This window comes from Nothoprocta perdicaria, unplaced genomic scaffold (genome assembly GCF_003342845.1).
Source record: "Nothoprocta perdicaria isolate Ctin4 unplaced genomic scaffold, notPer1 scaffold_89, whole genome shotgun sequence".
Classification (NCBI taxonomy): domain Eukaryota; kingdom Metazoa; phylum Chordata; class Aves; order Tinamiformes; family Tinamidae; genus Nothoprocta; species Nothoprocta perdicaria.
This window is the reverse complement of record NW_020456187.1, coordinates 1,100,555-1,115,664: the sequence shown is the minus strand read 5'-3', so window position 1 is coordinate 1,115,664 and position 15,110 is coordinate 1,100,555. Positions and strand designations below refer to the sequence as shown.

Here is a 15,110-nt window from a genome sequence, read left to right as displayed (position 1 = left end):
TCCCTTCCTCCCTCTCTTGGCAAGAATAAGTAAACAGCAATGTAGTGTAAGCAGATGTTGTTGTCCCTACAAACTCAGCTTGCTGGAACCGTTTCTGGTGAGAGCACTTCTCAGTGGAAAGTTAGCTTTTAATTAAAGACGGTTCTCCTTTTTGGTAAGCAGAGCCTACTCTACATTCAAGCTCTGGACATTTTTGTGCTGAAAACCCAAACCATCCTCCGTTTTTTTTTTCACACTGGCTCCTCRGTGGGTACCATATTGCCTAAGCACAAAAGCATTTTGTGAGGCACCAAGAYGATATCTCAGAGTGCCTCCAAACAGAGAGGCCCAGCACTTCATAGGAAGACAGACAATACTTGGGGACTTAAACCCAGAAATCACTTTTTTTTTTTAAAGTGATCTTTTTCTTTAAATGAAGAATATTGATCAAGAAATAGTAGGTTAGGGTTTCCCCTTGATAGTCTCCACCACTCATCACAGTCCCATCTAAGACTCATGCAAGAGACATATCCCACTTCCCACTCTCATTTCTTTGTCTGAGCCTCAAACCAAAAATTCCAGTCTTCCTTGCAAAGCAGCCTCATTCCTGCAAGGCTGCTCAGTTGTGTAAAAAACACTGCATTTAATAGAATATCCTATTTGTATAATTTGTCTCTTCCTGCTGTCATACTATGTCACATCTTCACCATAGATCAATGACCACCTACACTCCCAACAAACACAGTGGTCTGTGTCTATCTAAACCCAACCTACTCCCACAGGGCCCAAATCACACCAAGGACAAGAAGGAAAAACTTCTGTGGACACCATAATGAAAACATTTTATTTTTCATACCCCTGCGACGGACTGCATGGGGGTAGATGCCAAGCCTCGATGCACCCCAGCAACTCCCAGCTGCTGTAACGATGCATCATTCCCAAACTAACATGAATCTTGCTAGGGCAAACTCTTCTCTCTCTTYTCTTGCCCACTGCAATCATTAGAAGACCTCAGGAAGTAGAAAAAAGGCAAAAAAGAAAGAAAAAGAAAAGGCAAAAAAAGCTATTTTTTATATACTCATTAAGAATAATCTGCTAAATGCTCTGTGCAAATGCATAAAGCTGCCTACTATGCTAATAGAATATTTGACATTTATTGCTGACTAGTTATTTATGCTAACGTCACCCCTGCATAATTAATATTCTGCTAATGCAGACTTGAAAAGCACACATAAAATACTGTGCAAGGAGTCATTTGCAGTGTTTAAAATAAAGAAATCCTACAATCTATTTACACTATGTTAGACTCAACTTGGTTTTGATGGGAAAAGAAGATAAGGATTAGGCAAAGATGACAAAAAAACACATAAAATACTTTAGCAATATCCACAGCATTTGGCAGTAGAACCCGCCAAAGAAGATTTCCAAGTTTCATTTTACTTGGCTCAGGGGTCCGGTTCATAGCTGATGTAAACCAGTATAAACTCAGTGCATGCCTACTGATTTTCTCCGGCCCTAAGCTCTTTGGAAGTAATATTTCAGGTAAGTCTCCAATAAAAGAGCTAAACCAGGGCCAAATCTGCTCTTAATTACACTGGTAGAAAAGCAAAGCCATCTCAGATAACTTGGTGTAGACAAGCCAGCTCCTCAAAGACGAGAGCTGGGCAGAGAGGAACCTCATGAGGTTCAATAAGGACAAGTGCAGGGTCCTGCACCTGGGGAGGAATAACCCCAGGCATCAGTACAGATTAGGGGTSGACCTGCTGSAAAGCASCTCCACRGAGAGGGACCTGGGAGTCCTGGTTGACACTAAGTTAACCATGAGTGAGCAGTGTGCCCTCGTGGCCAAGAAGGCCAATGGCATCCTGGCCTGCATCAGGAGGAGTGTTGCCAGCAGGTCAAGGGAGGKGATTCTGCCCCTCTGCTCAGCTCTGGTGAGGCCGCACCTGGAGTACTGTGTGCAGTTCTGGGCACCCCAGTATAGGAGGGACGTGGAGCTTCTGGAGAGGGTCCAGAGAAGGGCAACCAGGATGATTAAGGGWATGGAACATCTCTCGTACGAAGAGAGGCTGAGTGAGCTGGGCCTGTTTTCTCTGGAGAAGAGACGGCTCAGAGGGGATATGATTAATATGTATAAGTTCAGGAAGGGAGAATGCAGGGAGGAAGGGGACAGGCTGTTTTCACTGGTGGCCAGCAATAGGATGAGGGGTAATGGCCACAAGCTGAARCACAAGAAGTTCCGTCTCCAGGTGAGGAGGAACTTCTTTACTGTGAGGGTGACAGAGCAGTGGAACAGGCTGCCCAGGGAGGTTGTGGAGTCTCCTACTCTGGAGGTCTTCAAAAACCGCCTGGATGCCACCCTGTGCTCAAGCAGGCACACCCTCTAGGTGTGCCTGCTTGAGCAGGAAGGTTGGACTAGATGATCTGTAGAGGTCCCTTCCAACCTTAAATATTCTGTGAATCTGTGAGAGTGCATMCTGCTTATCTGATCCCTCTACCTATATTTTAATTATAGTGCTGCAAGCACAGTACAAGTAGAGAAACAAAGGAAGGTTGGTTTTGGTTAAAATACACTGAAGATCACAACTTCTAAGAGAACAGCTCCAGAGGYGGGCAAGCTCTGGTTGCTTCATTTTGGAAAGCCAAATAGTGTCTCCTACCATGAGATAAATAAATAAATGTTAAATTCTCTGTTCACCTATTTATTATTTTTACACAAATAAATTTATACACATTTTTACACAGTAGCACAATCCAGTATGATGGATTACGTGCAAATCAAGGTATTTTCATATCCCAAGTTTTGGGATGACCAACCATATCTACTTCTCCTCTCGCTTACAAAGGATAATGCACAAATTTTCAATGCTCAATAGGTAACATGACTCTGGGGGAGATGTTTTTTCAACAGCCTGYTCAGTTCTGTGCTAAAGAGGAGCCTGGTGCTGGAAAAAGATATACGAGGATAAAAAGGCTGGCCTTATTTGCAAAATAGACCAAAATGAGAAGGTTTTAGCTAACTGTCACCTAAATTACCCCTTACTCACATAGAGTAGAATCCAATTTCCACATTAGCACCGCRGCTGATGAACTTTGCATCAAGCTGCCTTTCCTTATAGGAACTGCCACTGAAGGATCTCAAAAGAAATGGAATAAAAATAAAAAATAAATCACATTCAGCTGTATCAGGCAGTATCTACCCATCGGTGTGCACCCACGGTTAATATGCAAGAAGAAACCTCCGTCCCAGGACGTGACTTCAGGACTGCTCCGTGCCARAGCTACAGACCATAAGGACAGCTTCACACTTTCCTCGAGCCAGTTCATGAATAAACATCCATCTCATTCAAATGAGTTCTACATTAACTAATTTAAATAATTTTCATTTTGCTTTGAATGGTAAACAGATCTATTCTGCCAGGATAGTTGAGTTTGCAATTCAAATTACACACCGATTTGTAATGAGAAAAATATAATTAACGGCAGAGCTTGCAGTAACTACAGTTTTACTCCTTTGATTTCATGCAGGGAAAGGAAGTGTGGGGGAAAAAGCACGCAGCCACACACTCACATTCATATTGCCCTTCCATAAGCCAGTGCATTTTACTGAAAACCGGAGTATTTTGGCCCTTAGTCCTGTTGCACTAGAATGTCATAGCAGGGACATAACRTGACTGGACATTATACTCACAGTCACCATGATGCAATACTACCATCACCCCATAAATAACAGCCTAACAGCCTGTAAATTAAACAACTTCCGTCTATTAGGATCATAAACAATAATTATTTGGCAGCTGCCCCTTGAAAGCTCTCTGTGTTGAACGTTAAATCAAGCTCCATTGATTTGATAAACTGAATAGGGTGGTTTTTGGTAATTTTTTTTTTTTTTTACTTTGTTTTTTCCCCCTCCTTCCAATCTCTCTCCCATCTAATGAAATTCGTCACCCAGTCGCTCTGCAGCATTGCTGTCTGGCATTGCATTTGCAAGATTTGCGCCAATCACTCCTATCTGCTTTGCAAGCAAAAACAGAACCTTGTCCTGCTGCTGGAATCTTGCCAGGTGCACAAGTTCCTCTGTGCAGATCTGCTTATTAACTAGAGCCTTCAACTCCTAATTAATAACAAACCCTAACGACAACTAACCAAAACTGGCCATGCTGCTCGTATATAGCAGTCTGGTCTTGCTGCCATCAAACTGTGCAGAATCAGGCCCTGGGAATAGCATTAACTTGGAGCTCACTTTCAGCTCTTCCAAAGGTTTGGAAACAAAAGAGCGCATGATGCTAAAAGCAGCACATTTTGGTGGTGTTTGGGTAAAACAGCACTTGCTCCTGTAGCAAGGCAAGGTCAGATCCTGCAGTCTTCACTAGATAAAACTCTGGACTGCAATGAAGTTTGCCTCAAGAGTAGGCACATTCACTGATTAAAAAAAAAAAATAACCACAGGAGTAACTTCAGACATCTAAGTATGGCAAGTCTAGTACTTATGAGCCACTTTTAAAAACTAGTCTGAGCCCATTTCTTCCTAGAGCAGACAAAAAACACTTTGAAAAGCCAAGTTCTTCACTGAGGAGCCTGAATGGAAGCAATGTCCTATTGCTTCCAATCCACCTTGGACCTCAGAACTGAACCCAATGGGTAAACACTCATGGGAGTCATTGTGATTCAAGGACACATTTTGGACCTCTACCTTTTCACAAGTGAGAGAGAGGTCCCAAAGGCTCAGATCCCCTGGGCATTTTTAAACTTCTCATTTCCACACACAACTTCAACTCTTAGATCTTGAAATCTCCTCTGAAATTGCAATTTGGACATTTCAGTTAATTTGCATTTTCTGAAAACTATACTAAAAATCTATGCAATAAAGCTTATTCATTGAGAAGATGGAAGAAAACAAACAAACGACAAAAATGACCAAGACAGCTGTCCAAATCTGGGGTCCACCGCAGCAGACAGCTGCCAGCCCAAGGAGAACAACATACTGCATAATTACAGTCACTCAAGCAAGACAGTTCACACATGGAAGTGACCACAACCCAAAGAGCAGATTCCAACGTTTCCATGAAAAGCAGTTGCCTCCAGTTATAAAACAATCATTATTTTCTATTATCACAGTCAATAAAATCTCTCACCCCTTGACCCTGGCATTTTGAGCTTCAGTTTACCACACTGTACACTTTCTGGCAACATTGATTACAATCCATGTAATAAAAGGTAGTTTAGGAGACCAATAAAAAAATAAAAAAAAAAATGAATCCTTCTCATGTTAGCTTAATTTACCAATGTTAGTCCCACAGATTTCTCAGCTGTATCTAAAAGAYTTTCTTTTTTCTCTCCCTCCTTTTTAGGCAGTCAATCCTCTGTTGATTCAGAGGACACAGTCAGACCAAAAGAAGCCCAGAGATAACAGCCCATCTCAGGGTGAGACATATGCAAGACAAGAATGAGTCTTTCAGTCCTGATTTGAGCCAAGACAGTCCCCAACAGCTCATTTCATCAGAAATTGAGGTGAAACCAGGAGAAACCACACGACACCTTCTCAATGGTCATGTGCAACAAAGAATCATCAGCAGCAGAATCCTTAAATGAGGCTTTTCTTAAACACATGCACAACTTAGAAGCTAAATACTTTGCTTCCCCAACCTTGAACAAACTGGATGCTCAGAAGCAGTAGTAGTTTTTAGATAATTTTCTTCTTATATGCTAGAGAGCAAGTCGTATTTTTTAAAGAAACTGTCCAATATGGATCACATACACAGGTTTTGCCTTCAGCTGCTGTGCATCTAAGAGCTGACAATCACGAGATGCCTTAAGTAATATTGCCCAGATCTCAATGGCTTTAATCTGTGTATCTATCACTGGAATTGAAAGCTCATGGAATCTGGCAATGGAGAATACAACTTGCAGAATAAAACTTTTGGAGAGTTTTGAAGAATGCACAAGCAAATTCTGATTTTATTTACACCTAAACTGAACAGAGAATATACAAAAAAAAAATTGGTCATTCTGTTCTAGAACTACAGAACAACTCTCCCCCTTTACCCCAACAGAACAAAAAATAGTATTTTTTGCAATTCAACACTTCCTTATTAAGGCAGCTTCCTACAGAAACTTATTTTGTTCTTAGCAGTTAGGGAAAAATTCCTTTTCTAGATGGACTCAATCATACCCTGATCTGCTGACACCTGACCCTGAGCTGTTGTACAACAACTTCTGCAGTCGCATCACCCAACACCAGTTGAGGCCCTTGAGACTGACCCATTCCAGATTGACTGGAAGTCTGGAGTTTCATCATCAGACCAATACTAGAGCATGACCCGGCAAAACGTGCAGAACTCACCATCTGGAGGCATCAGGACCTTGTTATTCTGCGTACACCAGCCAACAGGGTGAAGATCTGCTGTCATCACGTCGCACCAGAAATCTGCCCTGCGGTCCTCTCCATAGCCACAGTAACGAAGCAGTAAGAGCTGTCCACATGTAGTAATGATCGTAGCTACCCAATATGTGTCTGGATTGCTCTTGTTGGCCACTTCCAATTTCATTCCTGGCTGGAAACTGCTTTGAAGGCTGATTTCAACCTTACAAAAATTTGAAAGGCATGGTGTTACTTTTTTTCCTTTGCAGGGAGAGCCCTCCCTAGACCAGAAAGATGACACTGCCTGTAAAGAACAGATTTAGGGTAGCCAGCTGATGGTTGTGATCCTTAATCCAACCATGTCCCTGGCAACCTGCACAGGTAGGACYATTGTTGGGCCATATACCAATGATGCAAAGTCATGAGGAGGTGATGAGGAACACCACAAATGGAGCTCACAAGGCATCAACCAAGCACGTACGTGTTTGAATGAGGTGTGGGGAGCAGCATTGGCCCCAGTTTCCTCCAGGAATTCGTCCCAGTTGAAGTCTGTGTCCTCAATGCTTGAGCCATCATCTGCTCAATAGGGGAAGAAAAAAAATATATAAATATATATAAAATGAAAGGAAAAACAAACCACCACATAGCCAAAGAAAGCTGTAATAATGAGAATGGAGAGCAGCAATACAAACAGAGGTCCTCCAGGAGGGTCAATTACACAAGTAGTTCCCTGGAAAAACTGAGCACTGTTCCCCAGACCATGGTTGCCTCTTTGCACCTTGCTCTTATCATTGCCYCAATCCTGCTTCCTGGAGAAGGGGCTTTCTGTTATATACTCACCACGTGGAGTGGAACAGAAACCTCAGAGCATCAYAGAAATGCACACAGTAATTAAAATAAACCTTCTTTCACTTAAAGAAGTAAAAAAAAAAATTCAGCCAAATCCAATTGCCTGGAAACAAAATGAAAGCAATCTCAAAAACCTCGGTTTCATCCCCAGAGCAAAAATATTTACAGTCTAGCAATGAGCCCTTTGCAATAAGCATTTATCAGGCAAACTCGGCGAGACCCTTACCTGCCCAAACATTCATCAGTGCGGTCATGATGTAATTAAAGTGACTCATGACAAACTGAATTAAGAAACCTCSCCGGACAGTTTTATGAAGAAAATGGCAGGGTTAATTTATTGCAATTATTGCTACAGGTCTCCGGTTTTCAGAACCAGAAAATTATATTGTGCTATGGGAATCTCTCATTATTAAAAGGGGAAGAAACAGGTTTTCTTTCCTACCCATGGATCCAGGCTCATTGATACAAGGGGGAAAAAAGTATATCAGAGGAGGATTTGAGACAGAGMTGGCAGAAGGGGAAGATCTGCCTGGGAATTTAAAGAGGAGCACTGAACCATCACCACTGTTAAACACTTTTCACACTGCTGTGTCAAGACCAAGGTCTAATTCTTTGCCATAAACTCAATCAACCTTCTTAAATATGATGCCATAGATCAGCATTTACTCCAGTGACAAGCTGGGTACTCTTAAAACTCTCCTGCTCAGTAGGAGAAGTATCAATACAGGCCCATGATTACAATCTGAAAAGAGGTAAAAATCAACATCAAAGTAAATGACAGGTTTGTCTTTTATTTCTTGCAATCATTATAGCAACTTCCAGGCATGACAGAAGCTGGGTCATTTGAAAGAATCAAACCAGTAGGAGAGATTTCCTCATTTTTYCAATGAAAGACAAGACTGCATTAGTCACAAGGCTTGCTGCAAAAATTACTAAGAGTTTCCTCACCTGTATCGAGCAGACAACTTTGGATGAGTGGGGCAATCCTTCAGTCTTAACAACCTATAACTCGGAGGAGKTTATGTTTTAGAGAAGCATCAGATCTACAGGTTTCAAGAGCTTAACCTCCAAAATAAAGCACAGTAGCCCACGGTGGAAGGGCAGAGGTAGGGAGGAGGCACTTACCCAAAATTAAAATCTCTTCTGTGTATAAGTATCTTTCTACTCCAAGCTGGACCAATCCTAGTCCCGTTAGAAGTCAGTAACCAAACGTCCCTGAAGTCCAGGAAGCTAAGGACTAAGGAAGTTAAGGACTAGTCTCTGCTGAAAAGATTCTAAGGATTTAAGCAACTTGACTATATTCCTGTGGAAAAGAGGCAACATTTGACATGAAAAAGAAAAGACAAAGAGACAAAACTGCAAATGCCTCCAGTGTGCTATCAGGAGAACGTGCCCTCATGGTGAGCCAGAGTCTGCAAAAACGCAGGTTTTTGGAGGTTGTTCTTGCTTATTGTTCCCTTCTGCCTACTTTCTTCTTACTGCTACACCCATCTACTCTATGGTGTGAAAGTGGCTCTCAAAATTCAAAGACACCTCAAACTCAGGACATCTGACTAGGACAGGACATCTCCATAGAGCTCTGGGCTCTATCTTCTCTCCTCAGCTGCTCCATTTCGGGGCACTAGAAGTTTCCCGTCAGAACTTKACGGTCCTAATATATTCTCATTTTTCATTCCTGCCTTTTGCTCTAACCTATTTTGGTGAGCCTAGACAGTATCTCTCTTTCTTCTAGCGTTCTGTGAAAATAAGTCCTTCCCATAAGTCTATCCAAGGGATTTTAAAATAATAAGTACATAACCTCTAGCCCTCGTAATGTAATGTAAAGCTGACAATGTTTTCTGCAGATTTTACCAACAAAGTTAGTTAGGTCAGCACTACAAATGTTARTTATGAATACAAGAAGGCTTCCTACCCTTCTCATTGCCCATTTTGATGCAGTGCTAGCAGACTAGATGTGAGATCATGACCCACACCACCACGTGCCATTCCACCAGAGTCACTGGCCCTGCTGCTTCCTGCTGGGATGTGAAAGAAAATGAAGAGGGAAGAGCAGAGATAAGATGCTGAACCCAAGACATGCCCCATCTGTCCTGGGGGACAACTGGCCATTTCTGGCACGTCCACTCACATACAGCACCTTCACATCCAATCCAGAAAAACTCATGAACAACATTTGCTTTTTAAAATGCCACAGTCCTCTCCTTTCTAAAGCCAAATAATGAGGCTCCAAGACCCCAAAGGAGATGCAGGCTTTGCTCACTGTCARTCCATTTCTGCCTGACACATCACAAGTCTTACTCTTCTACTGTGTTTTATCTGCAGACTTTATCAGGAMATTACTTTTACAAGGTCCATAAAAATAATGTCAGGGAGTTCATTTATCATGGTATCAGTGTTCTATTTTGTTTCATTTTACACCATAGGATTGGGAAGGGACTCGAAGCTTCCCAAATCATTTTTAAGCATTCTCTTCCTTTCTAAAAATATTACAGTGGGGCCATCCAGAGCAGAGACAGTGCGACCCAGGGATCAGCCCAACATTTAGATCAAATGACATACTCTCAATTCTATCCCAACATTTAGATCAAATGACATACTCTCAATTCTATCAGTTCATGGAACAGGAATAAATCCTGGAACATGCATATGGAACATGCATAAATCCCTTAATCCATCAAAAAATATCCATCTCCTTGCTGATGTCTCCCAAGATGCCCAGAATAAGATGCCCAGATTAAGRGGCAGGTATCTAAATGCAAAGTCTCTAACATACAATGATGATTATTGTACCCAATTGATGAGTATTATGTACGGTGATCACAAAGTCAATCCGTTCACCAAGTCTCATGCCATGCGCTCCRAAAACCAAGTCCTAGCTTTACTGTGGAGGTGCAAAATCTCAGGTGCCAGCATTTTGCAGAGCTCCYTGTGAGATGACAAATCTGGCGTTAGGCTTATTTTACATATCAGTTCCTTTTCCAATTATTGGTGCTTAGGCCCAATGCTCTTTTTTAATGAAACAGTCAAGCCTGGCTGGCCTACAATATGGTGTTGTATAAACAGGCCTAGGCTGGCAAATAAAAATCAACAAGTCATTACCTGTGAGCCTCTCAATGGCTTTAAATTGCTCTGCAATCCTCCATGCATTAGCTCTATAAAAATGCAACCATTCCAGCTGTCATTAGCCTCTCAGGATGGGCAACTACAGGAAATAAGGCGGATAAAAGATCTGTGTTGCTCCAAATACACAGATTTCTCCCAGGCTTGCCTGAAGGAAAATGTCTTCCAGAACTGCAGCATTTGTGGCAAGTTGCTAAGCCATTTGACTCTACTTACCTAAAGTCGTTAGAGGAATTCAAGACTTTGTCAGTGAAGGGAAAACTGAAAGAYGATGGTGGTTAAAACACTAAGCAAGGACTTGGGGGGAACCCTGATCAAGCACAAACCTCCTGCATGGTCTTGGGAGAGTCACCAAGGTCCAGCCTCTCAGAGAAACACAGGCACCACAGGCTAGGTCCTCTTGGTGCAGAATGGATGCCAGCTGTCAGCAAACAAATCTAGTACTATCAATCCCATAAATATAAATGGATCCAGCAGAAACTTGGGTCTACTTGAACACATCAGAACTAGAGGATATGAAACTCATCTCATAAGAGAGGGTGGCCCCTTGAAGGCAGCCAGGACTTAGATGCTCCCCTGTGCTCCAACCAGGCTTAGCTTAATTTCAGCTTAATTTGGGGAGAAGCAGGCAATTCTAGAAGACAATTCAATGCAGAGGCAACATGGTGCCCTTGTTAAGAAAAGGAGATTCTCTTTGAAAGTGCATCTCTTTTCCCTGGCAATCCAAGCAGCATCAGATAACTTGCTTTTGTTTGCTTGTTTTTAAGGTATTTTAAGATATCACAGTTCCAAATTCAGATTTTTAACTTAAAATGATCCTTGTTTGCCATCCCTATTAGTCACTCTTTGGAAGGGGCCTCTTTCTCCTTCACAACAGGGAATTAACAGCAATATTTACATTCTTATCCAAAGCAACATAAGGCAGTTCACATCACTTCCACTGCTCAAAGGGCAGTGCAAAATAGTCCATTCTCACCCTAAAGAGCTTACACGCAAGGTCACTGTGCAGACCAGAACTTGAAGTCCAGTTATGATATGGTCTCAAACTGCCTTTTTTTTTTTTTTTTTCCCTGCCCTTCTTTCCCTTCTTCCTCCCCAACTCATTAGGGAACATGGCAGAGAGCCAAACACTTTTCATATCTTTCTAATTAGGAAGATCCCCATTGCCCAAGAAAATGGAAAAATCACTGAGTCCCTAAATGTCTACAAGAAATGAAGAAATTGAAAGGTGAGCAGCCAAAATCCTGGGGGCTTTGAGCAAGGAGCAGCACGGAACAGAACACACAGACAGCAAAGGATTTCATACCAATGAATAGTAAAGCACAAAAAGCCCCATCCAKGAGAAAAGATGAAAAGACTCTTAAGACAAAAGAAGAAGAGTTTTAAAGGAGACAGAGACTTTGCAACATTGCCACCATCACATCTGAAGAGCATTTAATAGCATTTGACAATAACAAGGGCACCAATTTTCATGGATGTGGACTTTAGGCAGTTCTGAATGCTTTTTATAAATTGCATGTAGGTGGTTCCTCCAACAGATGTTCTCAGAAGAAAAATGCTAACATCGAGGTCACCTCTGAAAAATGTTCAGGTTCCCAAGCTTGCACAAGTCTCCACTGCTCTCCAGGACAGGAGCAAAGAATTTTAATCTGCCATCTATAACTCAGAATCTTTTCGTTAAGAATCCCTTTTACGGAAATCAGAAGATTTCTAGAAGAAAGGAAAGTTCAGGCATCCAAACCCCAAGTCAAGCATTTCTGTGCAAAGATTAAACTTTTTGCAGAGTAATGGCTCAGTAAAAATTGCTCTATCTTGCTCTCCTAACAAGCATCAGCTCCTAAGAGCATCAGCTGAGCTCACAGGACCCTAATTTCAGAAGAAATCACTAGCACTCAGGACGCAAAAAGGATTTATGTACTTAAATCCTTTTAGTTTCTATGAAAGTTGAGCACAGATTTGAAGTTTAGGCATCTACATGCCTAAGGACTTCCATATCTTTATTCATCGAACTTGTATGCAAAGAAGCCTATCAAAAAGAAGAAAATACACAGAACAGAAAACTGTCACTCAGTCCATGCCATAGGTTAAACGTAAGGACAGGGTATCCAAACCAGGCATCTTACGTGCCAGTATTACACCACTYAAAAAAATAATGAGAAGCAAAACAAACAGATATGCCTTGTTCCTATATATATATAAGCAGCACACCAACAGCCTGTTATTGACACTGTAAAGAGATAACACAAGCAATGGCCAACCCTACCCCAAACTTTTCAGGAAAATCCCAATAGGCCCAAACGCAAATGCTATGCCAAAGAAGGAATGTCATGGGACAGGATTCATACATTTTGCATTAGATAAGTAAAAAAYGATTGTTTGCATCCAAGACAACTGCTCACAGGTCAGTGAGTGAAGAGAAACTGTTACCTTCACACTGAGTTTTGCCTGTTCCATTTTGGAACTGAGTATTAGGATGAGAGGAACCTCATGGTCTATTTCTCTCCATTGACCCCAAAAGCAAGCTTGGGCAACTCCTCCACATTTACTATGAAGATGCCCAAACTTAACCAACTTAAGCCTTCAGGTCTCCACCTCAGGGCTTTGCAGTGTTCACTTATACTTAGAAGCACACAGACAACCAGCTTTCCTGGCTGGGCAAACATCTGAAGTCTCCTCATCCGAAACATCCAAGAGGAGCAAAAAAAAATCTAGCGGAAATTATGATGAAGGATCAAAATGGAGGGGAAATATTGTAATTTTTGAATACTCATTTCTTCTTTTTAATCACAAAAGTCAAAAGGAAGAAAAAAAGAAAATAAAAGAAAATAAAGTGGTGATGGTAAGGAAAGAATAGAACACATTATGATTTCTTGGGAAAGATTTCCCATTGTTTTTTAATATTTAGCAGGTAATATTTCTTGAAAAAAATATCCAGAAAAAGAAAAGCTCTGATTTTCTGATCCAGCAACCAAGAACCCACATGATGCAGGACACAGACTAGTCCATATGACTCAGGAAAGTCACAGAGCTGTAATCCCTGAGGTGACCACGAGCATAGAGGAGAACCCACCTGAATCAGACTGCTCCCTGTTGCCGTTGGCCGGGCTCTGGCCCTTCTCCGGGGAGAGATGCTGGGTCTCCTGCATGCTGGCGATGAAAGACGCCCTTGTCTCCATCGTTCAAAGTATGAGTCCTTCCCCTCCTAATTCATCCTGCAGCAGGGACCTCCTAGAGGACAAGCTAAATGGAAAAGGAAAACAGAGTGAGCTCTTCCACCCAAACTAACCCATTCCCTCAGCCATTCCTAACAGGCTTCAAGTTCTCCTGCATTTTGATTTTAACAATCATAGCCCTTTGGTCCTACTCCTTCTTCAGCATGGAACAACTCAAAACCTTCACCAACCCTTCCTCCTCTGAGGCGAGGTGCAGCTGGATGAGGATCCATGACAGAGGACCTCTTCCTTTCTTGGAGGCCTATTCAAAAACTTGCAGCAACCAAGGAAAAGTTAGCAACTAGATTTCAGGCTCTTAGCACTGTATCTTGTATTTCATCCCCAACTTTTGTATCTCATCCATCTGACTACCTAAGACCAATACCATGGAAAAACAAGATAGTTAATGGCAAGTTTGAGAGACAGTTTCTTTTAAGCTAATTGCCACCCACTGTCTTCGGCCAGTTTCCCACTGAGGGCACCAAATCAGTACACAGAACAATGAAAGATGTGCTCCTTGCTAGTTTTGTTTCAAACAGATTGGGTACCAAGAGCAGGCGACAGACCACCATAAACCCAAGGACAGAGGCTTCACAAGTCACRGGAATAAAACCAGAAAGTAGTAGCAGCTGTAATATTTTAACAGCAATAGCAACAACAACAGAAAAGATGCTGAGATAATATCATCAGCAATATTCAATGACAAACCCATAAGGCATAACCCATGCCAACAGAGAAAACCAAGACAGGGCAACTCAACCATCCTACAATAAGCTTCGCTTCTGGCATCAAACTTTTTGATGGCTAATAGTGCATGAGAATATGCAGTTCAGTTGCCATAATGGAATTTCTGAAGGAGACTGGTGATTAAGTAGCAGAGGGAGCACTGAATGGAGAACACTTGGAAATATTGCAAAAACCCTAGAAAATAAAGTTCAGCATGCAAAATACCTTTATGAAATAGAAATATTAACTCATGCATATATTGGGCTATACTGGCAGGGGAGATTCTTCTAGAAACCATGAGCACAGAAAAAAATACTGTGGAATGAAAACATACAAAGATGAAAAATCAAACAAGAAAGGGAATATCTACTGAGCAGGTCTGGAATCGGATGCCAGACTAAATGAGGAATATATTTCTACAAAAAGTAATCCAGCAGACGAACAATACCCAGAGATGCACTTTAGGAACYGTTAAAGAAAGAACTCCAAAGTGAGCTTTTCTGCAAAACTCGCTGAGCAGGCAGTGAATTACGAGGTATCAAATGCAGGCAGAGAAAGAGAAACCAAGAGTTTGGGTTATGGGCACAGAGGGAAYCAGCTACTTGCACAAGATGTGCGAAAGCAAAGACTGACATTGGGGAAGATGCGTGTGCAGAATATTGGATGTAGAGGACACACCCAGGTCCCGTTAATCAGTGGATCCCTGCAAGCCTAGCATGACCTAAAGGACTAACTACACTGGCAGTGCCGACACCAAATGCTCTGCAAGAAGCATGGCTAGGGTGGTCATAAATGGGGCCGAGTCCAGTTGGAGGCCTGTGGCCAGTGGTGTCCCCCAGGGGTCAGTACTGGGCCCAGTGCTG

The 15,110-nt window shown here is 42.0% G+C and overlaps 1 protein-coding gene across 1 annotated transcript in view; it reads right to left on the bottom strand.

Moving 5' to 3' along the window:
- SFMBT2 (Scm like with four mbt domains 2) overlaps positions 1–13,545 on the bottom strand; it is a 77,865-nt gene extending 64,320 nt beyond the window's left edge. The window contains exons 1-3 of the mRNA XM_026052463.1: positions 13,380–13,545; positions 6,822–6,916; positions 6,323–6,563 (exon numbers count right to left, since the gene is read on the bottom strand). Coding sequence (XP_025908248.1) covers positions 6,323–6,563; positions 6,822–6,916; positions 13,380–13,485 — 442 coding nt within the window. The 5' untranslated portion in view covers positions 13,486–13,545. The remainder of the gene's footprint in view (positions 1–6,322; positions 6,564–6,821; positions 6,917–13,379) is intronic.
- Between the last annotated feature and the right edge of the window lie 1,565 nt (positions 13,546–15,110).